Genomic DNA, 22761 nt, shown 5'->3' on the forward strand with positions numbered 1-22761 from the left:
ACTCTTTCGCCTCTTCGGTTCTCCACGACTCTTTGAATACTACCACGCGGAGTAAAAATTTCCCACAATGCTTTGTTCAGCATGGCAGCGCCCAGTTGTCGGCGTGTGTGTAAACAGTTGTAGCCGAGAGACGAAACGAATTGTAATTTTAATGAATTATTTAAACCGCACGACCACCATTGGAATACAGTCAACCCCGTATCAAGCAAGAAGGCAAACATGAAGATTAAATCCAAGTCTTCGTATCACAAATCTGAGAACACCTACAGGGTGAGAGTTCAGGAAATCCCTACTGCATGATGCTATTACTGACGCTAGGCTAAAGTGGACATTAAAAACATGTGTATTAGTGTGTAGTTAGAGTTAATAACACTAATATTTTATATGCAGGTTAAAGCAAAGGAAGTAGAGGGATTCATTGTTAATTTTACTGTCTAATAAGTTATGGAAAATAGTCCATTTAACCTGAAACTCTAAATAAAGTCCTAGTATAGCATCACTATTGTTACATTCGATATTTTCCTGTTCTCTCATAATATAAACCTCTCTGATTTGTCTTTTTTAGTTTCTCACTTTTGCAGAAAGACTTGCCAATGTCAACATCGATGTCATCCATCGCATTGACAGGACTGGATCTTATGCTGAGGTTTGTCTAGTCATCAACATATCCGTTCCTCTTAGTGTTTTTAATTGTTTGCATCTTATTTTGAATAACTTGTTTGCTCCCTATGCAGGAAGTAGAAACATACTTCTCTGAAGGACTGACAAAATGGAAAGACCTCAACTTGACGGAGCATTTCAGTATGTATAAAGTACAATAATTGCTTCATAATTTGCAGTATTTTCATATTGTATTACGTGACATGTTAGTAACAAAAAGAGCTTAAGTAACAATGCCAGAGTAACATGAATGCATTTCCTCTACAGCTACATTTTTGAAAGAGGTTTCCAACAAGAGCCAGTCTTTCAACATGCTGGTTTTCCATCAGACGGTGATCGTAGAGACTCTGAAAACACACCTGAGCGTCAAGAATAGTCTCGCGTATCAGCCACTGCTGGAGTAAGTTGTATTTGTTGTTAAGGAAAAAATTGTTGTTGATTTGCCAGGCAATGTAGCTGTAGTGTTTTCAGTCAATAACTCCATTTGTGGCTCTCCTCCCTTTGTCCCCCCTAGCCTGGTGGTGCAGCTGGCCCGAGACCTGCAGACCGACTTCTACCCTCATTTCCCAGACTTCTTCATATTGATCACCTCACTGCTGGACACCAAAGATACAGAGATCCTGGAGTGGGCTTTCACCTGTCTCTCCTTCCTCTACAAGTACCTGTGGAGGGTTATGGTGAAGGACATGACCAACATCTACAGGTAAGAAATAAGAAGGAGTCAGAGTCTTTTTTCCTTATTGTAGCACCGACCTATTATTGAGTTGTAGATGAAGAGTTCGTATTGCTTGTTGGTGTAATTTAATAGCTTTTTTATTCCACAGTTTATACAGCACACTGCTGGCGCACAAGAAAGAGCACATCCGCAAGTTTGCAGCAGAGAGCTTCTCTTTTTTGATGAGAAAGGTGTTGTATATTTTGTTATTCTCAAAAATGTACTGTCAGTATTTAGCCTTTTTTGTGTCTGAGCGTAATAAACAGTTTTCACCGCTGAAACAATGTCTCATTGTGTCATGCAGGTTCCAGATCTTGATTCTCTGCTGGATCTCATGTTCTCAGATCTACAGCAGCACCCAGACAAGGCAGAGGGAGCAGGTCAACTTCTCTTTGAAATGTGCAAAGGAGTCCGAAGCATGTTTCACTCTTGCGCTTCGAATGTGGGTTTATTTTCTGAGGAATGCATGCCCTGCTCTGTGGTAGTGTTAGTTAAAGTTGCTTAGCTCAAAGTGTTGACTGTTATTGGACTAGACTTCCAGAGAGTTTTATGTGATACAGCAGTATTTATGCAGTCAGCAGTCAGTACACAAGAGAAATCTGTCAGTCAGACATGTAAATACCTTGTAAATGTGTACATTTTATTGACTTGTGGACTGAACACAGCTGTATAATAATGGACACAGTAAATCAGAAACCTTCTGTTTCCCGCCAGGCTCTCCCTGTAGCTTTGCATAAGCTTGGACCCTCAACCAGCCCAGGAGTGTCTCTGCCATGGGACACTGTCAGGGACGCTCTGGACCACTTGGCCCAGGCTGCAGCTGATCAAGTTGACAGAGAGCACTTCCTTGTTTTGTGGGAGTCATTACAGGTGGGCACAGCAAGATGGCTCTTACTTTCAGTCAGAGCATTTAAAAAGTTTTCCCTGATGGTAGGATTTTCCCAACCCATTGTCTGATGGTGGTGATTCTTTATCATGTACAGGCCAGTGCTGTGGAGGTCCTGGGTGTCATGGAGGCGAAAGGAAAAGAAGCAGATCAGGCAACAGAGCAGCTGGAGAGGCTGCTGTTCATTCTCCACACCCTCGTGTCCCATAAGGACGGAGCCAAGGTCACCAAGCCAGAGGCTGTCTGCCAGGTAAGAGGAGCATGTTACTGTGAGATTTTATAAAATGCTAAAACATTATTTCCCTTAGATTCAAAATAGTGTGTCTTTACTTCTTTCATCATCTTCTCTTCATGTGCCAACAGACGGTGTTGCGGCTCATTCAGAGCTCGTCTCTGTCAGGATCTTGTTCACGTCTGCTCCTCCAGATCACCTCCTCTCTGCTCCTTGGGGAGAACATCACTTTGCCAAAAGCGCTCATCCAGGAGACAATCCAAAGGGTGTGTGTGTTTGAATTTAATTATTTGCATATGTTTGAGTTTTGAGTGTTGGTAAAGATATTTATGTATGGAACAAGTGGAAAGTGGAATTTGAATATGATTTGTTTTATTTGACCAAAAATACATGTCTTCTTCAGGTGTTTGGCAGCACGATGGGGCAATATCTGATTATCGAATTCACAAAGGAGATGTTCACCATGAAACAGTTTGAACAGGTGAGTCGTCACTGGAGTGATGTATACAGTATACTCTTCTGTTGCTGGCTTTGTCCTTTTCTCTCTACAACTATTGTCACGGTCTCTGTCCCTCAGCTCTTCCTCCCCACCTTGTTGCGCTTTGCCAATGGGCTGCTCGGCTGCGGTGATCCCCTGTCTCGCCACTGTGGCCTGGATGCGCTGGTCAGCCTGATTCTCGCTAAAGCCCCGCCCCCAACAGATGCCTCAATGGCCTTTGAAACCTACCCACTTCTCTTCACGGGACAGACGACAGGGTCAGATATAACAGTATACATCGAATGTAATATTTTCATCATTTAAGAATGCCTTTATAAGTCCATCTGAATCATTTTCTTTTTTCTCCCCCAACAGAGTGTTAAGCAGTTATCAGGCCAGCTGTACAACTTCGGAGCAGCTTACAGTGCCAGAGCTGGTGCTGTCACTGATCCAATTTCCCGAGGAGCAGAATCAGTCCATTAATAACCTGTCTCTTCCTTGGGCAGCACTGGTGCTTCTGCCACACCTCAGGTAAAAGGGATTGTTTGATAATTGAATCAAATGTTAAAAACAAAGCAATATTTATTCTCCAACTTTGGCCACGTAACCATTGCCTTTGTTTGTTTGCATTAAAAAACAATGTTAACAAAGTAGGACTTAACAATTAATTAACGTAATCATATGGAAAATCTGAGAAAACAACTCTTATTGTGAAAAGACCACACTTGCTTCCTCACTTCCTTTTTCCACACTCATGCATGTATTGCTGACATGTTCAACTGGTGTATTACATTTATTTTCCTGACCTGCTATTCTTATTGTTTTACATTTATCAGGCCTCTTGCTGCAGCTAGCATTATTCCCGCTGTGACTGCTTTCCTAAACAACATCTTGTGTGAGATTGAGACGGACAAACTGGGAAAAGGTTTGACATTACAGTTCTTTTTTCACAGTAAATGAAAAGTGTCAGAAGCATATGAAGCAAAATGTTCACAACAACTAAACAGCTGGTGATTTTTCAGGGTTTAAATGGGTTATTTCTAGATTATTGAAGTGTCAAATATTTTCTGGATTAAAGCTTTTTAAACCTAAATAATTACTTGCTTTTTCACTTTTTTTGTTCATGTATTTTCCGTTGGGTTGTTGGACAACATAAGTTACTAACAGGGTTATAAGGCCCTGCAAGGACCTGATATACACTTGTGATGTACACTTAAAGGTGCATTGACATTTTATTGTCAAAATGATACATAAAAAAAGAGTTAAAATAGTTTTATCCGTAATGAAAAAGATCCTTTGCAGCTCCATATTTTGCATTTACACAAAGTACCAATTTTAATGTGACAGTCAGGCCATTGAGCACCAGATGTGATTTTTTTGAAAACTACAAACATTGAACTACAAAACATTGAAGTTGTCATCACATTATGATCAACAAAGTTTCTCTTTGGAGTCCGTCCAAACAAAAATGAAATTTTGTCTTACACTGACTGAAGTCCCTCTGTCCCACTACTACTTCTCCACTCTTCAGCTGGGCTATTTGTAGCCAGACAAGCCCTGAGCTGCCTCCTCACTCTGGACGGCTCTGCCCAGCTTCTCTCACTGCTCACTGTCGACAAGATCAACTCCATCCTGCGGTATGTACTGCCGTTTTTGTTGTCAAGTGTCACTAAGGGTATCGATATTTTAGTCATTTCACTTCCACTAAAGGGTTTAACATCTAACCATCATGTTTATTAATTTACAGGAAGTTTCCCTCAGACCTGTCTGCCTTGCTGCTAGGAGACCTATACTACACCCGCCTGTCACTCAGCGGCGTATCAGAGTACCTGTCCCACACTGCGCTGCTGGAGCTTTACCAGATCCTGCACCCTAACATCTCCTCCAACATATCCAAGGTAGAGCACAGTTTCAGGTGTTATGAACTAATTTAATAAAGTGTCACAAAATATCCGAAGAGAAATAAAAATGTTTTTCTGTTCTCTCTCAGATCCGCCTGCTGACTCTGAGGATTCTCTCTCAATTTGAAGCAGAGCTCCCTCCACAGACCGAGGTACGACTGTCAGTGTAGATGCTCATTCAGCTCCATCAAAATCACAGAACTGAAAAGCTCGTGTTAATTTTAGCGAGTGTCTGTCCCTCTGTACAGGGTGAGGAGAATGTGGAGGTGCAGCCAGTGTTTGCAGTTTGCCTGCAGGCCGAGCTGGTGCCGGCCTCAGTACAGGACTACAGAGAAAAGCTGCTTCACCTACGGAAGCTGAGACACGACCTGGTGCAGCGCAGTCTGCCGCAGGGGCCGGCCGACACCTTCCAGCAGGTACACAGGAAGCACTACTGAATTTTATTTCTTCTTATTTTCATCATTTGGAAAATAGAAAGACCATAACTGTGAAAAAAAACCTTTTAGGTTGTTTATTGCAAGTCCAAATATATTTATAATTGGAAATGTGTTTGAGAGGTTTATGAATGATTGAGATGTTTAACTGAACCTGCTTCTGCTGGTTTTTCTTTAGGTGCCCCTGCGTTACCTCATTGCAGTGCTGTTTGTCAACTTCAGGCCAATGTGGGATCCCGTCATTGAGCTTCTTGTGTGAGTTTAAATGAAACTTAATTCACCTAAAATTAACACACAACAAATTAGATTTGTTGAGTGATTTGCTCTTTGAACATAGGGCATTTTCATGTAAGATGAAAATATCTAAACAAAACCATGTATTAGCTGTACTATGAGCCTATCAATTTTAAAGGGATAGCTAAACATTTTTTCAACTTCAATGGTGATCAATAGTGTTTTACCTACATCAGATGGCGGTCGGCATGACCCCAATTTGGAGAAGCATGCCGGAGTACCAACACAGAAGCTAATCTTGGTACTGCTGTGGTCAGGGTTTGCAGCAAAACGTATTTTGACCACCTTAAAAAATATATCAGTTTAAGTGTGCGCTATATTTACTAGTATTTTTGCAGCTTCACCTTTTTGTAATACAACCCTTATCATTGACACTTTATTTTAATCAATATATATGGTCTGGAAGGTAGAACTTTTTTAAGTGGCAAAAATACACCTTGAAAACATCCACAGCATTACATAGCTTAGCTTGTATGCCATGCTTCTCCAACTGGTAATAAACTCAATATTAAAGTAGATAATACAATCCCCCTATAAGTGGAGAATGCTTACAATGCTAACATGCCTTGTTAAAACTTTTCATTTCTGCCTCACAGGACTCATGCCAGAGGGATGGATAACAAAGAGTTCTGGAGGGTTTACTATGAGCATCTGGAGATGGTGGCAGGGTTGGCTGGTAAGGCTGCCTGTCAGATTCTGGTGCATCATATTTCCATGAGTTATAGTTGAAATGTTTTGTTCAGTTTCAGTTAATACATTGTGTAACTCACAGCTTTTAACTGCTGTTAAAAACGTGCAAAGGAAATGTGACAAACTGATTCCTCTCGCATGTTACAGAAAAAGAATTGCTGGAGAATGAGGATGATGACGAGGAAGCCTCGAGTCTTCGGGGTGAACCGGGCTGTGAGGTGATTGAAAGTGGGGAATTGGGGGTGCTGTTCATAGAGCAGGTGAAGTTGACCTCTGACCCCAACGAGAGGACAGACTTCCCTAACTTCCGCAGCCTGCTGTGGCGCGCCATGGCCCAGTTTCCTGAGAGAGTGGAACCACGAAGCCGGGAACTGAGCCCTCTGCTGCTCAGGTTCATCAGGTTAGTGTTTACACTGTGTCTGGTATATTTAGGGAAATTTTTGCCAAAATGCTAATTTTCAAAGAATGTGTAAAAAGGTCTGTCAAAGAAGTATTTAGTCCAAATGTTTTTGCTGTTTTCAGGAATGAGTTTTACCCTGCCGACCTGCTTGTGGCACCCACTCAGGACTTGAGGAAGAGGAATGATGCTTCTATGGAGGAGTCTGGGATGGCTGTGGAGGACGAGGAGGAGAGGGAGGAAGAGGAGCATGACGCTGAGGAAGGAGGGAGACAACAGAGAAAGGCACTTCCAAGGAGAGCTGCTGCCAAGTAAGACTAATCAGAATCCCGCTAAATGTTGTATCCATCTCCCAACATAGTACATGTTATTAATAACTATAAAAAACAGTAGTGGAAGAAGAATATAGATCCTCTACTGAAGAAAAAAGTGAAGTTCTGAAGAAAACACTCTCAAAGTCATCACATTTTTCAACTTACTAGAGAGGGAGGGTAAGAAAACTTTCTTTCTGAAAAACAACTATGTTAGATAAATGAAGTAAAGACAAACCATAAAGTTGCATAAAATGGAACTGTACTTATGTAAATTTACACATTTCACCACTGTATCACCCAAATTAAAAATCAACAATTGGGTCACAGTTGACATGAGTCTTGTTAACCTACCCGACTATGAACTCATAGTCAGGTACCCTATCATTGAGTATAATTATATTTAAAGATATAAATATGTCAACGCAAAAACAATATATTTACAGCTTGCAAGCTTTTAAATACTTCTTTTAATATTCCAGTTGATTTAATGCCTGGGTTAATAGAATAGAATAGAATAAAACTTTAGTAATCCCAAAGGAAATTCTTGAGACAGGTCGCTCCAAAGTTACAGTAACAAAAAATCCCCCAGAAAAACAAAATAACTCAAATATAAGTGAAATATACAATATAAAGTGTATAGAGGTTAAATGCAGAGAGACGGTGCCTAATATAATAAGAATAGTACAATAAGATATTTACAAAATAAAGCTTAGTAAAAAGTCATGGTAGCAGTTACATTGACAGTTTTATTTGCAGTGAAAATAAGAAGTAATTAAAGCTTATATTGCATAAGATATATGTAATAGTGCATGGTAATTTTAAAAAAGTTATATTGCACAGGCTAGTGAAAGTTACAAGACGGTGTGGGTGCAGACCTGCACTCTCAAGGCGGTTCCGTTGCAGCTTCCACTGTCAGGCCTCCTCCACTGTCAGGCCTGGAAATGCAAGCAATAAATTACAAAATCGTGTAGATACTTCGCTTTTTAGCGTTTTAGTCGTTTATATATTTCAATTGTTCTACTATTACGCTTATTCTCATCTTATTTACGTGCATTTCTTGCCCATTAAACCAGAAGCTTCTACCCGATTTTATTTTGTAATTTCTTGCGTCCATTTCCAGGCCTAACAGTGGACAAAGGAACCGACCTGGGAGTGCAGGTCTGCAGCCAGACCCCTCTCTAAAGTCAAGTAATTTGGCAATAAATAAGTGGCGGGTTTGCACATAATAATGCACTCTATACATATATATATACAGCCTAAACAAATAAGGGAGATATTGCACATGATAATAAACATAATATAACCTGATATTGTGTTATTGCACATGATATTAGAAGTTGTATTATAGCTGTAATGGAGAAGTTGGTAATAAAAAGAACCTTCATGCTCCATTTTTCCTCCTGCTGTACGAGTGGGAGTTATAGTCTGATGACCACAGGAAGGAAAGACTTCCTGTGGCGCTCTGTAGTGCTCCTCTGCGGTCTTAATCTACCGCTGAAGGTGCTCTGGTAGGACTGTCTGGCGTGCAGGGGGTGACCGATGTTATCCATGACACTGAGGAGTTTCCTCAGCATCCTCCTCTTAGACACTTCCACTAGGGTCTTTAGTTCCACTCCCAGGACAGAGCCAGCCTTCCTAAGTGTGTGTTCTCTGTAAATAGGCAAAAAATGTATTTAAATCAAAAGTAATCAGGATCTAACTAAAGAAAGTAAACACCATTATGAATCTGATAAGACCTTTAATGCCAGCTTTCTTTATTGTTGACTGAAATTTGTCTGTATTGATATTATCTAAACCTATCAAGGTACTTAAGTTTGACCCAGGTGCAAAATTCCTTCTCTTACAGACAGCTAAATGCCCATCTGAAGGTATTCGCCAAGTTCACCAACCCTCGCTCTCTGTACCTGGAGAGCAGCCTCAGTGAGCTCTATAACCAGGTAACACACGCACTCACACACATTGTCTTAAACAAAACATCTCTGTGCATCATCTGTGCATTTGCCCCTAAGGAAGTTTGGTGTGAAATTTCAGCAATGCAAATGTTCTAACACAATGAAGTCATCAAACCAGCATGATATATTTTTGTCTTTTCAGTTGCTCTGCCATCAGGACCAGCAGATTCAGCGAGTGGCCCTTGAATGTGTTCTCTCATACAAGGAACCCAATATAGTGCCATACAAGTAAGAAAACCACCTTTAATCACCCTAAGAGATGGACAGGAAGACAACTTTACAGTAATGTTTCCCTTGAAGCAACAATATCCCATTCTTTCTTTTCCTTAACGGGGTCATTGTGAGCATCTTTGATAGGAATCAGAGCCCTCCTCCCCAGTCCTCTACAGTTACATGCAGAGGAATGTTAACTTCCACTTTAGTGTTGACTGTACCTGATATCACTTCAATTGTCTGTTATCAAGCTATCCGTTTACTGTAGCTGCAGACAGATGGGTCAGAGGAGGTTTTATATTACAGATGCTTATGTAGGACTCTTTGTTCAGGATCAGGCTGTGACAATGTCAGACAGCAGTGAATAAGCCCTGTGATTCAGATTTTTTTTCTTTCATGCTCTTCATCAATTCATATCTTAGGCTGTACAACATGGCTTATTGCAATTTGCATCATAATGAGGCTACATTATAGGAAAGGACGAGTTTCGTGAAGCAATGCTCAAGGTCATCCTGCAAACGAGACATTGTACAAGACATTTAACTAATTCAAGCTGTAGAAATAATGCTTTGTGTCACAGTGTTTTGTGTGTTTTTTTGTCCAGGGAGAATCTTGAGAAGCTCCTGGATGATAAACACTTCAAAGAGGAGATTGTTCATTTCAACATTTCTGATGAGACAGAGGTGGTTGATGCTTCCCACAGAGCCAGACTCATCCCACTGCTAATGAGGTAGTGTGTGTGTGTGTGTGTGTATGCGGTGCAGAGTATGTTTTTTTCCATTGTTTGTTGCTGCATAAAAGTAAAAATTTGACCATTTAAATATTTTGTTTTGTGTAGAGTTAGATAAAAATGGTAAATGGTCTATACTTATAAAGTGCCAATCTACTAAACTATCAATCGGTCATCACATTCACACCCCGTTTGCTATGCCACCGGGAGCAATTTGGTTCAATGCCCAAGAACACTTCAACATGAAGACTGAGGTAGTTGGGGATTGAACCATCAACCTTCCGGTTGAAATACGACCAGCAATGGGCACTGAGCTACAGCTGCCCATAAAAAGATTTATACCACTCTCTGTCTGTTCAGTTAGCTTAGCTTAGCTTAGCAAGACTGAACAGAAGGAGTAACAACTAGCGTTGCTCTCTCTTTAGATAACAAAAAATGCTATCCAGCAAGTTTAAAATTTTCCATTTGTCGTTCATGTGGTATTGTTCTACCACTGATTAGCTATACACATCACAAGGACTGAAAACAGGGGACACAGCTAGCCTAGTTCTGACTAAAACTGAAAAACCCCTAACAAATTTGCCTACTAAGCTAAGCTAACGTCTCCAGGAGGTAGCTACTTATTAAAAGCAAGAGAGTTCTAATATTATGTTTGAGTTGCAGCAAGAAGTGCATTAGTCTATTTCCTAAAATGTCAAACATTTCCTTGAACTTACTGAGAACAATTTTGGGAGTATTTTTTTTTACTATAAAAAATGCCCAATGGATTATAGTTTAGCAAATATTACAGTTCATGGTCAACTGCTTTTCATCTGCTGGAAAACAGCAGCAAGCTTTTTGTAAAAAGATGAATGTCTGTCCCCAGTTAGCCTGCTTTCAACACTTCCATTGTAAAATATATTGGTTATATGTTTCCTTTATCCAGCCCTGGCAGTTTGATGCAAACATTTTCTCATTTTACAAAGATTCATAAATGGCCTGAAATGCTCTGTTGGGCAGTACACAGGTTCATATATAAATAATTGAATAAATGAATGGATATCACAAGAGTAATATTTTACTAAATGGCTCCCATTAGGATTTTTTTTCCCCAGTTAATATGGTACAACAGCTTTACCAGAACCATCTAATACATTGTTGTCACCTCTCAGTCACCAGCCTTGTGTTTGCTGTTTTTGACACAGGATCCTGTTTGGCCGTCTGCGCAGTAAAGCCGGCAGCAAGTTTCAGGGGAAAGCAAGCGCCACCTCCCGGTCCTCCATTATCCTGCGTTTCCTGGCAGGATGCCAGGCTGAGGAGCTAGGTATATTCATCGACCTGCTGCTGGAGCCCGTCTGCCATCACAGTCAAGGTAGGACACGTCCGTGGTGGAATATGAAAGACTTTTTAAGACACAAAAGTTCAGAACAGCTACAGAGATGGAGTTTGCACTATATTTTTTGTTTGCATTTGGTTATCAATTTCAATTTCAATTCCCCTTGAAACTGGTAGAGCCATTTGAGGTGTTGATAAATATTGTGTAAACTTAAAACCTAGCCAGAGATTTTGATGGTGTTGGTGTTGTGTGTTCTGGCAACGAAACACAGCAGAATGCCCTATTTAAAAACATGTTTTTGTCCTCTGGTAACCTTCTCTATTGTCTGTGTCCTTAGGTTCATGCCTGCAAGCAGTTGAGAGAGCAGTAGCAGAGACAGATGTGGCTGCTGTTCTGCCGCTGGGTCGTCAGCACAGTCTGCTGAACATCATTAATGTGGTGATCCACAAACTGGGCCACCTCATCCACGTCTACCTGCCCAAGGTGCTGCAGATCCTGCTGTGTGTCACTGCCTCTGTATCCACCATCCTGGACCAACGGGACCAGGTAATTAGGACAGGGATTAATTACAGTATGTTTCTGAAGCATTTCTGATTATCCAGTATCAAATACATTCATTCTTATACTGCATACATTACCCAGAAAGCCTTAGTTGAATTCTGAATCCTTGCATCAAAAAGGAACTCTAAAATATACAGAGTGTTTGATTTACTTTAAGTTGTAATGTCACACTGTGAGCATAAGGAGGAGTGTGCACACTTTTTCACTGGTGCTCTATGGAGTTTTGGAGTATGGGTTGAGATAGAGGTCTATCCAAATGCTGCATTCGGGTACAATTATTTTAAATGTTAATGTGCACTGCAACTTACTCAGTAGCTAACTAAATAGTACATGATTTTTGGATACTTGATTATTGGTTATAGTTCCACCTGATATTAGAAAAGAATAATGTAATCCTAAGTCAGTTAAAATTTTCACTTTGTGCAACACCATGTTACAAAATGTCCTGCGTTCAGAACTACAAACCTTTAAATAAAGGTCTCTTTTTCTATGGAAAAACAGTGTCAATATGTGTTTGCTACACTTTTGTTGTAGTTACGAGCAGGTTGCATCAGTCCGCTGAAGAACCTGAGGAGACTCGGCATTCTCAGGATCCAGGACTTTTTTGACGGCTTCGACTCATACAGCTTCAGTCCAGATGAGCTGGACGCTGTCTTTCAAGCTGTGATCTGGCCTCAGGTATTTGTTGCCAACAAGTTTTTGTTTAATTTTCTCATTGGTTTTTACTACGTCTTTTGTCTTCATTCATACATTTTTAATTCAACTTGATGTTCTCTTCTTTCTTTGCAGGTGTGTCGTCTCCCTTCAGAGAGCCCTTACTCACCCACCCCTCTGCTCAAACTGATCCATGTGTGGTGCAAAGATGCCAGGTATCTTGTCTTCATCTGTCTTATTCAATAAAATGTATATCGTCTGTCAACCGTCTTTAACAGTTAATATTAAGGGGTATAAAACTTTTTGGTCTCTCTGTCTCAGGTTCTTTCCCCTCTTGGCCAAGCAGAAGCTAAACCATCCAGAGTGTGATGTCCTGCTTAACGTCTTTGCCCTCCTCTCAGCCAAGAACGCTTCCACAGTGACCATTGCCATGGTAATGGACATAGCTGAGTCCCTAGCAACCACTGAAGACTTTGTTTCGTCAGAGACTGAGACTGAGCTGAGTGTCAACAGCTGTGTGTTCCCTCAGCCTAAAGAGGGCGCTATTGTCACTGCAGGTTAGCAGAGTTAACCTTAAATAAAACAATGAATATACATAATAGTCATGCACAATGTGGGGCTGATTGTTGTTTCTGGACAGAGTCAAATGTGTATGTTGCTGTATCTTCCTCAGACTCTCTAACTCAGGGCTCCAGACTGCTGCTGCCCCACATATCCACCCTGCTGCAGTACCTCAGCGGAGTCGTACGCAACACCGAGAGACTCAAGAAGAAAAAGTTCAGGGCGCAAGTGGCCAAAGAGCTCAACATTCTCTCTAAGTAAGTGTTTTCTTTTTCACCATGTGTACAGTGTGTTTCACTGGTGCGAATAATGTCCATTAAGTTTTCTTATATACATCAAATACATTTTTGAAAGTGTGACTTTTTGTCTGCCAGGGTCAGTCGATTTGTGAGCGACAAGGAGCAGAGCTCGGTGCTCATCAGCCTGTTGCTGCCGTACCTCCAGAAAGCCAACAATCCTCAAGTAAGACTAACGACTTATTTTTCTATTCGATAGCTTTGTGTGCACAATCTCCAACTATTTCAACTCAATAAATTATTTAAGTTATGAGTTGTTACGTTAAGATCTGGGTCATGGTCTGAGATTTTGGAGTAGTGAAGGAACTGGGATTTGCAGGCACACGGAGAAGCTTGTGTGCCTGGCAGGCTCAGAGCAAGTAGTTTGAGCAAATTAAGATATGTTTGTAATAGGTTGTACATGTCTATGCTGCTGAATAATGACAACACTGTCACCCTCTTATTTTAGGAGACAGAAATCGACATCCTGGCCACGATTCAGAACCTGCTGCGACAGTGTGTGCTGGCCTCTGCCTTCCTGCGGCCGCTCAGCAAACTTTTCTCCATCATCCACAACAAGCTGCCCAGGCAGGCCCTGACTAATGTCTTCCAGGTACAGCACAGAACTTAATACTATGTGTACAGGTATACTTTAATTGTAATTTAAGACATAATGTGTAGTAACTGCACTGCACTGATGGTGGAATCTTACCTATTGTAGCAGAGTGATGGTCATAGCAGTATGTAACTGCTGTTACTGTTATGAACTATTTCTCATTTTGCTGAGTATCTCTGATTAGAGATGACTGAATTGTTGCAGATTTTCACCCATGCTGTTATATAATCTCTCTCACTTTTAATCTGTATGTGCTGCTTTGCTTTTAGACTCTGTCAGATCTGGAGCCTTCCCTCACGTACATCACTGATGTAGCAACAAAGGTAAAATTTCCCACAGTAATGTTTCACCTGTCAACTCTTATCAACTCACCTGCTTCACAATATTACAACCAGTTAGACAACACTCATTGTTCCTGCTTGCACCCGGCAGCTTAACGCATTCGACAGTCGACACTTGGATGAGATCTACTTTGACGTGCGTCTGACGGCTTTCCAAGATGCAACCAGGCGAGTCAAAGACATGACCGCTCTTGACCTGGACTACATCAGCACCATAATACACAACTGCTTCCACACCTTTGAGGTAAGCATCGATCGCACTTGTAGCTGTTTGTTAGCACTTACTGACTTAGCTCCCTCCTGTCTTGATCCTTCCTTGTGTTGTTAACTCTCAGATGTACGTCACTTTGCACAAAAGCGTCTGCTAAATGAAATTGTAACCTTGTAAGCAGATAAATGATATAAATATACCATCTTAACTAATAACAGATCTGTAGTAGTAATCGCAGCCTCAGAAGATTTTAATTAACTGTTTTGTGTCTGTTTGTTTCTTCCTGCTCTCCATTGATGCAGATTGGTGACATGTCGCTGGCAGACAACGCCACCTTGTGTCTGTCTGCAGTGATCACCCAGCTGGCAGTGGTCGGGCCTGGAGAACAGCTCTACAAGGACATTGTACAACACACCATCCTCGATGCTGTACACAAGGGGCTTCGCAGCAAGACAGATGTAGGAACACACACCTTTTCCCCCATAAACACAATAGCTATATCAAGGGTTATGCCCTAAATATGAAACCATAAACTCACTCTGTATGAAGTAGGTTTGTAAATGTGGTCCCCTTTCTTTCTTCTCTATGCAGAGTGTGCAGCATGAATACACCAATGTACTGGCCTGCCTGGTGAAGACCTTTCCCTCCAAGAAAGAGTTCAGAGACCTGGTACAGCTCACCAACTACAATGACCTAGAGTCTGACTTCTTTGAGCACATGAAGCACATTCAGGTACGACAGAATCAATGGAAACTCGCCCTTGCATCTCCTGTATCCCTTTATATCTTTAATATATTTAACACCCCACAAGCTAACATAGGTTTCTTTATTTCTATTTAGATCCACCGTAGGGGTCGTGCCCTGAGAAAGTTGGCCAAGCAGCTGACAGAGGGCCAAGTGGTGATGACCCCTCGTTCCCTGCAGAATTACATCATGCCGTACGCCCTGACTGCCCTGCTTGACGAAAAGATGCTTAAGGTGGCTTATGAACGCACAAACTTGCAGAAAAATAAGTTTAATTTAAAACTTTACAGAAAGATGCAAATATTCTTTGTTTGTCTAACCCCTCCTCTCCTCAAAAACTGCAGCATGAGAGCATGATATCAGCATCGGTGGAGGTAGTGGGTGCGGTGTGTCGCAGGCTGACCTGGTCCAAGTACCTCTACTACCTGAAACACTTCATTCACATTCTGCAGACGGCACAGGCTGAGCAGAAACTGGCTGTCAGGTGGGGTCATCTGCTAAACATCACCCTTTTTTTTGCTATTTTGACATGTTTTGTAACTCTGTAGAAAGAGATTCACTCTCCTAATTCTTCTTACTATATTGCATCCCCTGTACTCCAGTTTGCTGGTCACAGTTCTGGAGGCTTTCCATTTTGACCATCAAACCCTCAGCAGAGAGATGGAGGCTGCCAAGGCAAGAGAAGGTAATAAATTTAACTCATTCTCAACTAACAAAATTCAGTTCTTTTGAAATGTTTGACTTTAAGAGACACAAAATCCAATGCTCAAAAAAGTCTTTATAAATAGATGTGTCACATGATAAATATATGTCTTTTATCAAGCTGTGAGTGCTACAGTCGACGCAGATGTTGAGGAGCAAGGTGCAGCTGAGGAATCAGACGCAAGCGAAGATGAGGAGGAGGCGGCAATGGAGGTAGAAAGTACAGCTGCTCCATCTGATGTTCCCATGGAAACGGACAGCACCAATGGAGAAAAGAATGTTGTCTCCAAAGAGGCAGCCATCAATAAGGCCAAGGAGGCAACAGCTCCTAAGCCCATGGTAGTGGCCAGCGGGCTGCCTCAGAGCAAAGAGGAGCTGGAGTCTCTGATCAGCGCCATCCATCAGACTGTTAATAATAGTGTGCTACCTCGCCTGCACAAATGTCTCAATGCAAAGGTATGATGCCACATGCACTAACATTCACTCCTAACTTGTTTTTAACAATCTAAACTGAAGTATAATAGTGGAAGTGTATGTGTTTTGTCTAGATTAAGCGTGATGATGAGCACAAGGCAGTGAAGTCAAAGGATGTTAAGGAAGAGGAGGTGGCGAGGATACCGATAGCCTTCGCCATGGTCAAACTGATGCAGACTCTGCCTCCACACATCATGGAGTCCAACCTGCCTGGGTATGCAGCTGTGTGTATGTGAGAGTGTGTGTGCATACACGCAGGGTTTCAACATTTGTAGCGGTTCTGATCCTACACGTAGTATACATAGGAATTGAATTGAATTGTGGTCTACTGAGAGAATGACAATAAATTAGAAAATAAGATCAGAACTTCTATATGGGGCATCTTAAGATTCACAACATTTTAGTGATATGTGTATTGTGCATGTCATTCAGGATCCTGATCAAGGTGTGTGTGGTGCTGAGGAATCGTTTCCAGGAGGTCCGTGATGTGGCAAGGGGAACTCTGGTTAAGATCCTTGAGACTTTGGGCTGCAGGTATCTGCAGTACCTGCTCAAGGAGATGCATGGGATCCTGGTCAAGGGGTACCAGGTAGGAACACATCCATTGAAGCATTCAAACATTTACATAGAAACAGTTAAGAACACCAATATCTGCTTGTGTTTGAAAGCTAACATTTGTAGTGCAGCTAATGCTTCACAGCATTTCAATATTATCATTTATAGTCATTATTGAATTTATGATAAAATATGCTTGACTTATTACGCAATGTGTAATCTAAATAAATTGTATTAACCAAGATCATTAAAAAAACAAGAGAGGAATATATCTCATATGGTTGTTGTGTGAAGATGTCGTCATTCACTTTGAAAATCCATTTTTCTGTCTCTTTCTCCTCCTCCATCCAGGTCCATGTGCTAACATTCACAGTGTACCAGCTGTTGTCAGTCCTCAGTCCAACCCTGAAGAGTGGTGACCTGGACCCGTGCATGAACATGCTCATTGATGTAAGAATTCACACCAAAACCCCACATAGGTGTCGCTAAACGATAGTTAATGTCTTTGATTAAAATCTGATTCAGACGTTGTTTTTAATCTTTATTCTGGAATCTCCCCTCTTCTTCCCCCCTTTTGGTCAGATCTTTAACAATGAGCTGTTCGGGCCGGTGGCTGAGGAGAAGGATGTGAAGGGAATCGTCTCTAAGCTGATGGAAGCTCGACACAGCAAGAGCATGGACTCATATGAGCTGCTTGCCCGGTTTTGCAGCAAGGAGAGCGTCACCAAGTTTATATTGCCACTGAAAGAGGTGAGGCGAGTTTTTATTTGTGTAAAATATACAGAAGTCAATTCAAGATGGTCTTACTCAATACAAATAATAGTCAAGACAAAGGTAACTTGACATAAAGCACAGTGTAACACATTTAGTTAGTTCTCACTGCCTTCTTTTGCTGTTCTTGAAATTTTTCTCTTTTCAGATCCTTGAGAATTCATCTAGTCTAAAAGTGTGTAACCGGGTGGGTGCTGTGCTACGGCGACTGGTCCTGGGTCTGCTTGTCAACGACGGCATGACTTCCCAGGATATCTTACTGCTGTGCCATGGCCTTGTCAGCGAGAGTCTGCCACTGCTCACAAAAAGAGAACGGTACTCATACTTTCTCTCACAAATGAAAATACGCTAAACGGCTGTGATGCTTATTTTCAACCATGTATGTGTGCATTGCAGAGAGAAAGCGAAAGCAAAGCCTCCCCCAGACCCCAGACTGCCTCCTCCCAGCTGCCTGCTCCTGCCTCCAACTCCAAAGAGAGGGGGTCAGAGAGCTCCCGTCAGCAGCCGAACCAACATGCACATCCTGGTGGACGCTGGCCTCAAGGTACACATAGAAACCCTCCTCATGCTAGTTTTGCTAGTGCTAGTTAATAGACTGACATGACTGCTTAGAACCACATCTACTACTAGGGTTTAATATACTGCAATTGAAACAGCATATTAATATTTTTCTAACAACTCAAACTACATTCTCTGCTTTGTGTCATCTTATCCTCCTCCAAAATAAGTATTGCACATTTTACTTTACCTTGAAAAGGGAGTGATGCCTTTTTGTAATATTTGTGAAACTTAAACAGACATTTATCTTAAATATTTGCCATTATGCACCTTGTCTATATCTCAGCTGCTCCACCTAAGTCTGAAGAAATCCAAAGTGACATCGTCTGACACCTCAGCTCTGGAGATGCTGGATCCTTTTGTAGCGCTGCTGCTTGACTGCCTCAACTCCATGCATGTCAAGGTACTTGGGTTCCTTTCATTACCTCAACTTTGCATTGGTTAATCAAATCCATCCTGTTTAAAGATTAATTAAAACCACCCTCATCCTCTCCCTCTGTCTCACCTCCCTCCCAGGTGATCACAGAGGCTCTAGTGGCATTCACTTGGCTACTGAAGTTCCCTCTGCCAGCAGTGGAGCAGAACGCCGACCAGCTGACCAAGCAGCTCTTTGTCCTACTGAAGGATTACTCCAAGGCTGGAGCCGCTCGTGGGGAGAACTACCACCTGGTTCAAAACTGCTTTAAGGTATTGCAAATAATAGATGTGAATTTTTGAGGACATTTCCCTTTAGTTTTGTAGATAAAACACAAGGTGCTGTCCTGGAACATTATGGGATTTTGAAAGTGAAATGGGAGCAATTTACGCAGGTTCTTTTCAAGAAATAACATTTTCATATTTCCTTAAAATAAGTTACAAAAATGTATGAAAGTGCCACCTTATATATCCCTAATAATGTAGTTTAGTCCACTGCAATTATTGTATGATGCTCATACTGTCTATTTGTCTCTCAGGCCATCACCATACTGGTAAAGAACGTCAAAAGCAACAACATCTCAGAGACACAACTGCAGGTGCTGCTGGGATACGCTGAGGAGGACATCTATGATCAGTCCCGCCAGGCTACTGCCTTCGGCCTGCTGAAGGTAACCGGTCTTAAGTCGAGTTTGTGGTGCACTCCTGGAGAAATCTTAAACCCAGAAAAATTTCCATGACTGCCCCCTGATTTATGTGTATCTGTCTCCTCCAGGCAATTCTGTCCAGGAAGCTCATTGTTCCAGAGATGGAGGAGGTGTTGAAAAAAGTGGCCAAACTGTCTGTCACAGGCAGCAATTCTATGATCAGAGTCCACTGTCGACAGGTACTTGCACATGAACGAAGATAAAACAGATTCTTACAGTTGTTTTTGAAAAATCTTGTTTGCAGCCAGTGTTTTTGTTTTTTTGTAGATCTATCTAAAATACTTGCTGGACTACCCACTGGGGAGAAAGCTAAGAGGGCACCTGGACTTTGTAGTGGCCCAGCTACACTACGAGCATGACACAGGGAGGGAGTCTGTGCTCGAGATGCTGGCCTACATCTTCCAGACTTTCCCAACGGTAAAGGAATTTCCTCTCAATTTTTATCTACAAAACTTAATGGTTAATACTACTAATAGTATGGTTAATACTGCATGTATAAGACAGCATAATGTCACACATTTTACCAAGAGCGTGATAGTCACACCAGACTGTGTTTTTGATTTTTGCTCAGAAACTGCTGTTACAGCACAGTGGCTTGTTCTTCGCCCCGCTGGCTCTGGTTGTGGTCAATGATGACTCTGCACGCTGTAAGAAAATGGCAGCTATGGCCATCAAGGCCCTGCTGACCCAGTTGGACTTGAACCACCAGAATACTCTGTACTCCCTTGTCAACACATGGCTGCACGCAGAAAAGGTACACATACACTCACATACTACAAGAGGAATAATTTTACACACAAACATATTCCACTGGTCTTTTGTATTTTTAACATAAAAATGATTATGTTTTAATAATTAGATCTAATTTACGTTTTTCCCGGTGCATTCCCAGGCCAGCCTGCGGCGTCTAGGTGCCCAGATCTGCGGTCTGTTCGTGGAGGTAGAGGAGGACAAGTTCACTCGTCGCCTTGACGACCTGCTGCCTCTGCTGGAGAGAGAGATAAACCCTGACAACTATGAAGATGTGAGTTAACACATTGGCACCCTTTTTGGCAACAAATTTCAATCAGAGTAAAAAAAAAAAAGACAGCTTCTTAACTCTGTGTTTCTTTAAGATCGAGGAGGAGCAGGACGAGAAAGGAGCAGACAGGCTGCTGTTCAGTTTTCTGACCCTTATCACCAAACTAAGCAAACACTGTGGCCTGCTGGAGCTCAGAGAACCACGTGACACACTACATCGTACCTGGGGTAAAGGACTTACACACATCATCTCCCTATCATATAAACACACAGACATACCCAATACACTCATATTTTTTTTTTCACGTGTTCCTACAGTTCACATTGAAGCCCATCTGCGGTACCCTCACTGCTGGGTGTGGCTGACGGCCTCGCAGCTCTTTGGTCAGCTTTTTGCAGCACATCAGGCGGAGCAGCTGGTCGCTCTTTGGAGAGGAGAGGGAGAAGATGCTTCACCTCACTCAGCAGCCACAGCCTTCATTACCAGCAGCCTCGACAAAAAGGTCAGGCCAAGACTGTTTTTTTCTACCTTAAATTTCTGCGTCTCATGCTAATAGTGTTAAAAAGTCTTCTTTTTTCTGCCTTCTTTTCTGCATTTAGATGAGAGAGTTGGCGTTATCCTTATGTCATCAGCTTCAGTCCAAGTTCCTAGACACGACGTCAGGAGAGCAGGTGCTTAATCTCCACCAAAACACATTTCAGAGTCAAAGCAAATTTCAAAATTACACAAGAGACTCGATTGACGGGCATCTTCCTCTGCCCACAGGTCATCAAGAACCTACTGTTCGTGGGAAAGGTGATCTACCTTTTGTCCCCCGAGTCTGATATCACTTCCCCAGAGGAAGAAATGAAAAAGGAGGAGGAGCAGAGCGAGAACGGCAATGAAGAGGATGGTGAGAAAGAGGAGATGGAAGAGAGCGAAAAGAAAGAGGAGGAAGAAGACGAGGAGGATGATAAGGATGATCGGCCTCCTTCACTGTTGTGGTTAATGAAGAAGCTGTCGCTGATGGCCAAGAGAGAGGCGGCATACAGTCCCAAAATTCCCCTGAAGGTAAACATAGAAACTAGGACTTGTATGTTCTCTCCAGCTGTCCTTAAGTGGCCAGAATAATTGACCAAGCTAAAGGTGGCGTGTTGCATTTTTGACCTCCCTTGATACTTTCCCTTTCCTTGCCAAGTGTTAAAAATGTAATGACATGTATTTATGAAGACAGTCACTTTGTCAAAGCTCAAATTTTGTTTATTTCAATTCTAACATTAAAGATTATGGTATATTTTCTTCCCTCCAAACTCTCCCACAGAGAACGTGTGTGTTTAAGTTCCTGGGAGCAATAGCCATGGATCTGGGGAAGGAACGTCTCGGCCCTTATCTGACCACTATCGTCACTCCTCTGTACAGAGAGCTGGACAGCACATATGCAGACCAAGGTATCTACCTTAGAAAGCCAAGTGAAGTATTATGTTATGTGGTGAAAAATGCAGATATAAACCTCAGAGCTGATAAAGTTTCTGTCCATCTCCAGATCCCACACTGAAGAACCTGGCGCAGGAGCTGATAGAGCTGCTGAAGAAGCAAGTAGGATTGGAGAGATTCTCTCTGGCCTTCTCTGCTGTCCAGAAGGAGTTTTCACAGAGACGAGCGGCACGCAAACGACACAGAGCAATGCAGGTATGATGGACTCCAAACCACACACAAGAGAAAAAACTGTATTCCTAGACATGAATATACATTTTTTTTGTTTTCCCAGGCGGTGGCTAACCCAGACATCGCAGCCAAGAAGAAACTCAAGAAGCATAAAAACAAAATCGAAGCCAAAAAGAGGAAGATAGAGTTCCTTCGGCCTGGATACAAAGCTAAGAAACACCGGAGCCATGCGCTCAAAGATCTGGCCATGGTGAAGTGATCCATGTAGGTGGCCTATCAAGGACACAAGCAGGTTGCTCAATTGCCCAGGATGTTGTGGGCTTACATGGCTGCAGATCCATCAAGTCTGGCTTAGTGATGTAACATAATGACTTTTACTATTCTAATTTCACAACATCTTTGTTCTTCACACACTTGAACCATGAAAAATGGTAATTTAATCCATCTCTTCTGTAGGTATCCAACATCCTTGTGTGCGTGTGTGTAAAAGGAGTTGTCAGAAATGGGACATCATGTAACAGCTGTTGCACAGCAGGATGTCTAAGTGTGGCTAATGACATCAATTTATATAAATTGCAGGTCAAAGCTAAACTGTTTTTTCTACTTGCTTGCTGTGAACCAAGTGTATACTTACAGATTTATATCCCGTGCAGTTAAATGTACAACTTTTTGTAATTAAAAACAAGATCAAAACATTTTATACCGCTCATCCATCTTCTGGTAGCACAATTTGACACAAGA

General features: G+C 41.9%; 1 protein-coding gene across 2 annotated transcripts; it reads left to right on the forward strand.

The window, feature by feature from the left end:
• The first annotated feature begins 211 nt into the window (after positions 1-211).
• Positions 212-22700, forward strand: utp20 (UTP20 small subunit processome component). Of its 2 annotated transcripts, none has more exons than XM_069671489.1 (61): positions 212-270; positions 566-646; positions 735-801; positions 928-1060; positions 1175-1363; positions 1485-1566; positions 1680-1817; positions 2090-2245; positions 2359-2511; positions 2625-2759; positions 2897-2974; positions 3071-3249; positions 3347-3502; positions 3808-3896; positions 4503-4608; positions 4719-4869; positions 4962-5024; positions 5121-5288; positions 5485-5561; positions 6197-6276; positions 6438-6690; positions 6813-6998; positions 8848-8938; positions 9096-9181; positions 9771-9896; positions 11081-11247; positions 11549-11757; positions 12307-12450; positions 12562-12641; positions 12748-12983; positions 13100-13244; positions 13362-13449; positions 13732-13875; positions 14148-14201; positions 14311-14463; positions 14733-14888; positions 15022-15162; positions 15271-15408; positions 15519-15658; positions 15777-15859; positions 15998-16332; positions 16425-16564; positions 16783-16939; positions 17257-17355; positions 17488-17655; positions 17825-17991; positions 18073-18220; positions 18521-18637; positions 18751-18921; positions 19188-19319; positions 19424-19534; positions 19623-19772; positions 19927-20109; positions 20248-20379; positions 20471-20603; positions 20694-20878; positions 20976-21047; positions 21142-21426; positions 21677-21803; positions 21899-22044; positions 22124-22700. In XM_069671489.1, the coding sequence occupies exons 1-61, from the start codon at positions 220-222 to the stop codon at positions 22277-22279; spliced, it is 8466 nt and encodes a 2821-aa protein (XP_069527590.1). In that variant the 5' UTR covers positions 212-219; the 3' UTR covers positions 22280-22700. The 2 variants fall into 2 exon arrangements, with proteins under 2 accessions (XP_069527590.1, XP_069527591.1); XM_069671490.1 differs by having other exon boundaries at positions 3371-3502.
• The last annotated feature ends 61 nt before the right edge of the window (positions 22701-22761 follow it).

This window comes from Semicossyphus pulcher, unplaced genomic scaffold (genome assembly GCF_022749685.1).
Source record: "Semicossyphus pulcher isolate SPU_LCO1_2020_fin unplaced genomic scaffold, fSemPul1.0.p SCAF_20, whole genome shotgun sequence".
NCBI lineage: Eukaryota > Metazoa > Chordata > Actinopteri > Labriformes > Labridae > Semicossyphus > Semicossyphus pulcher.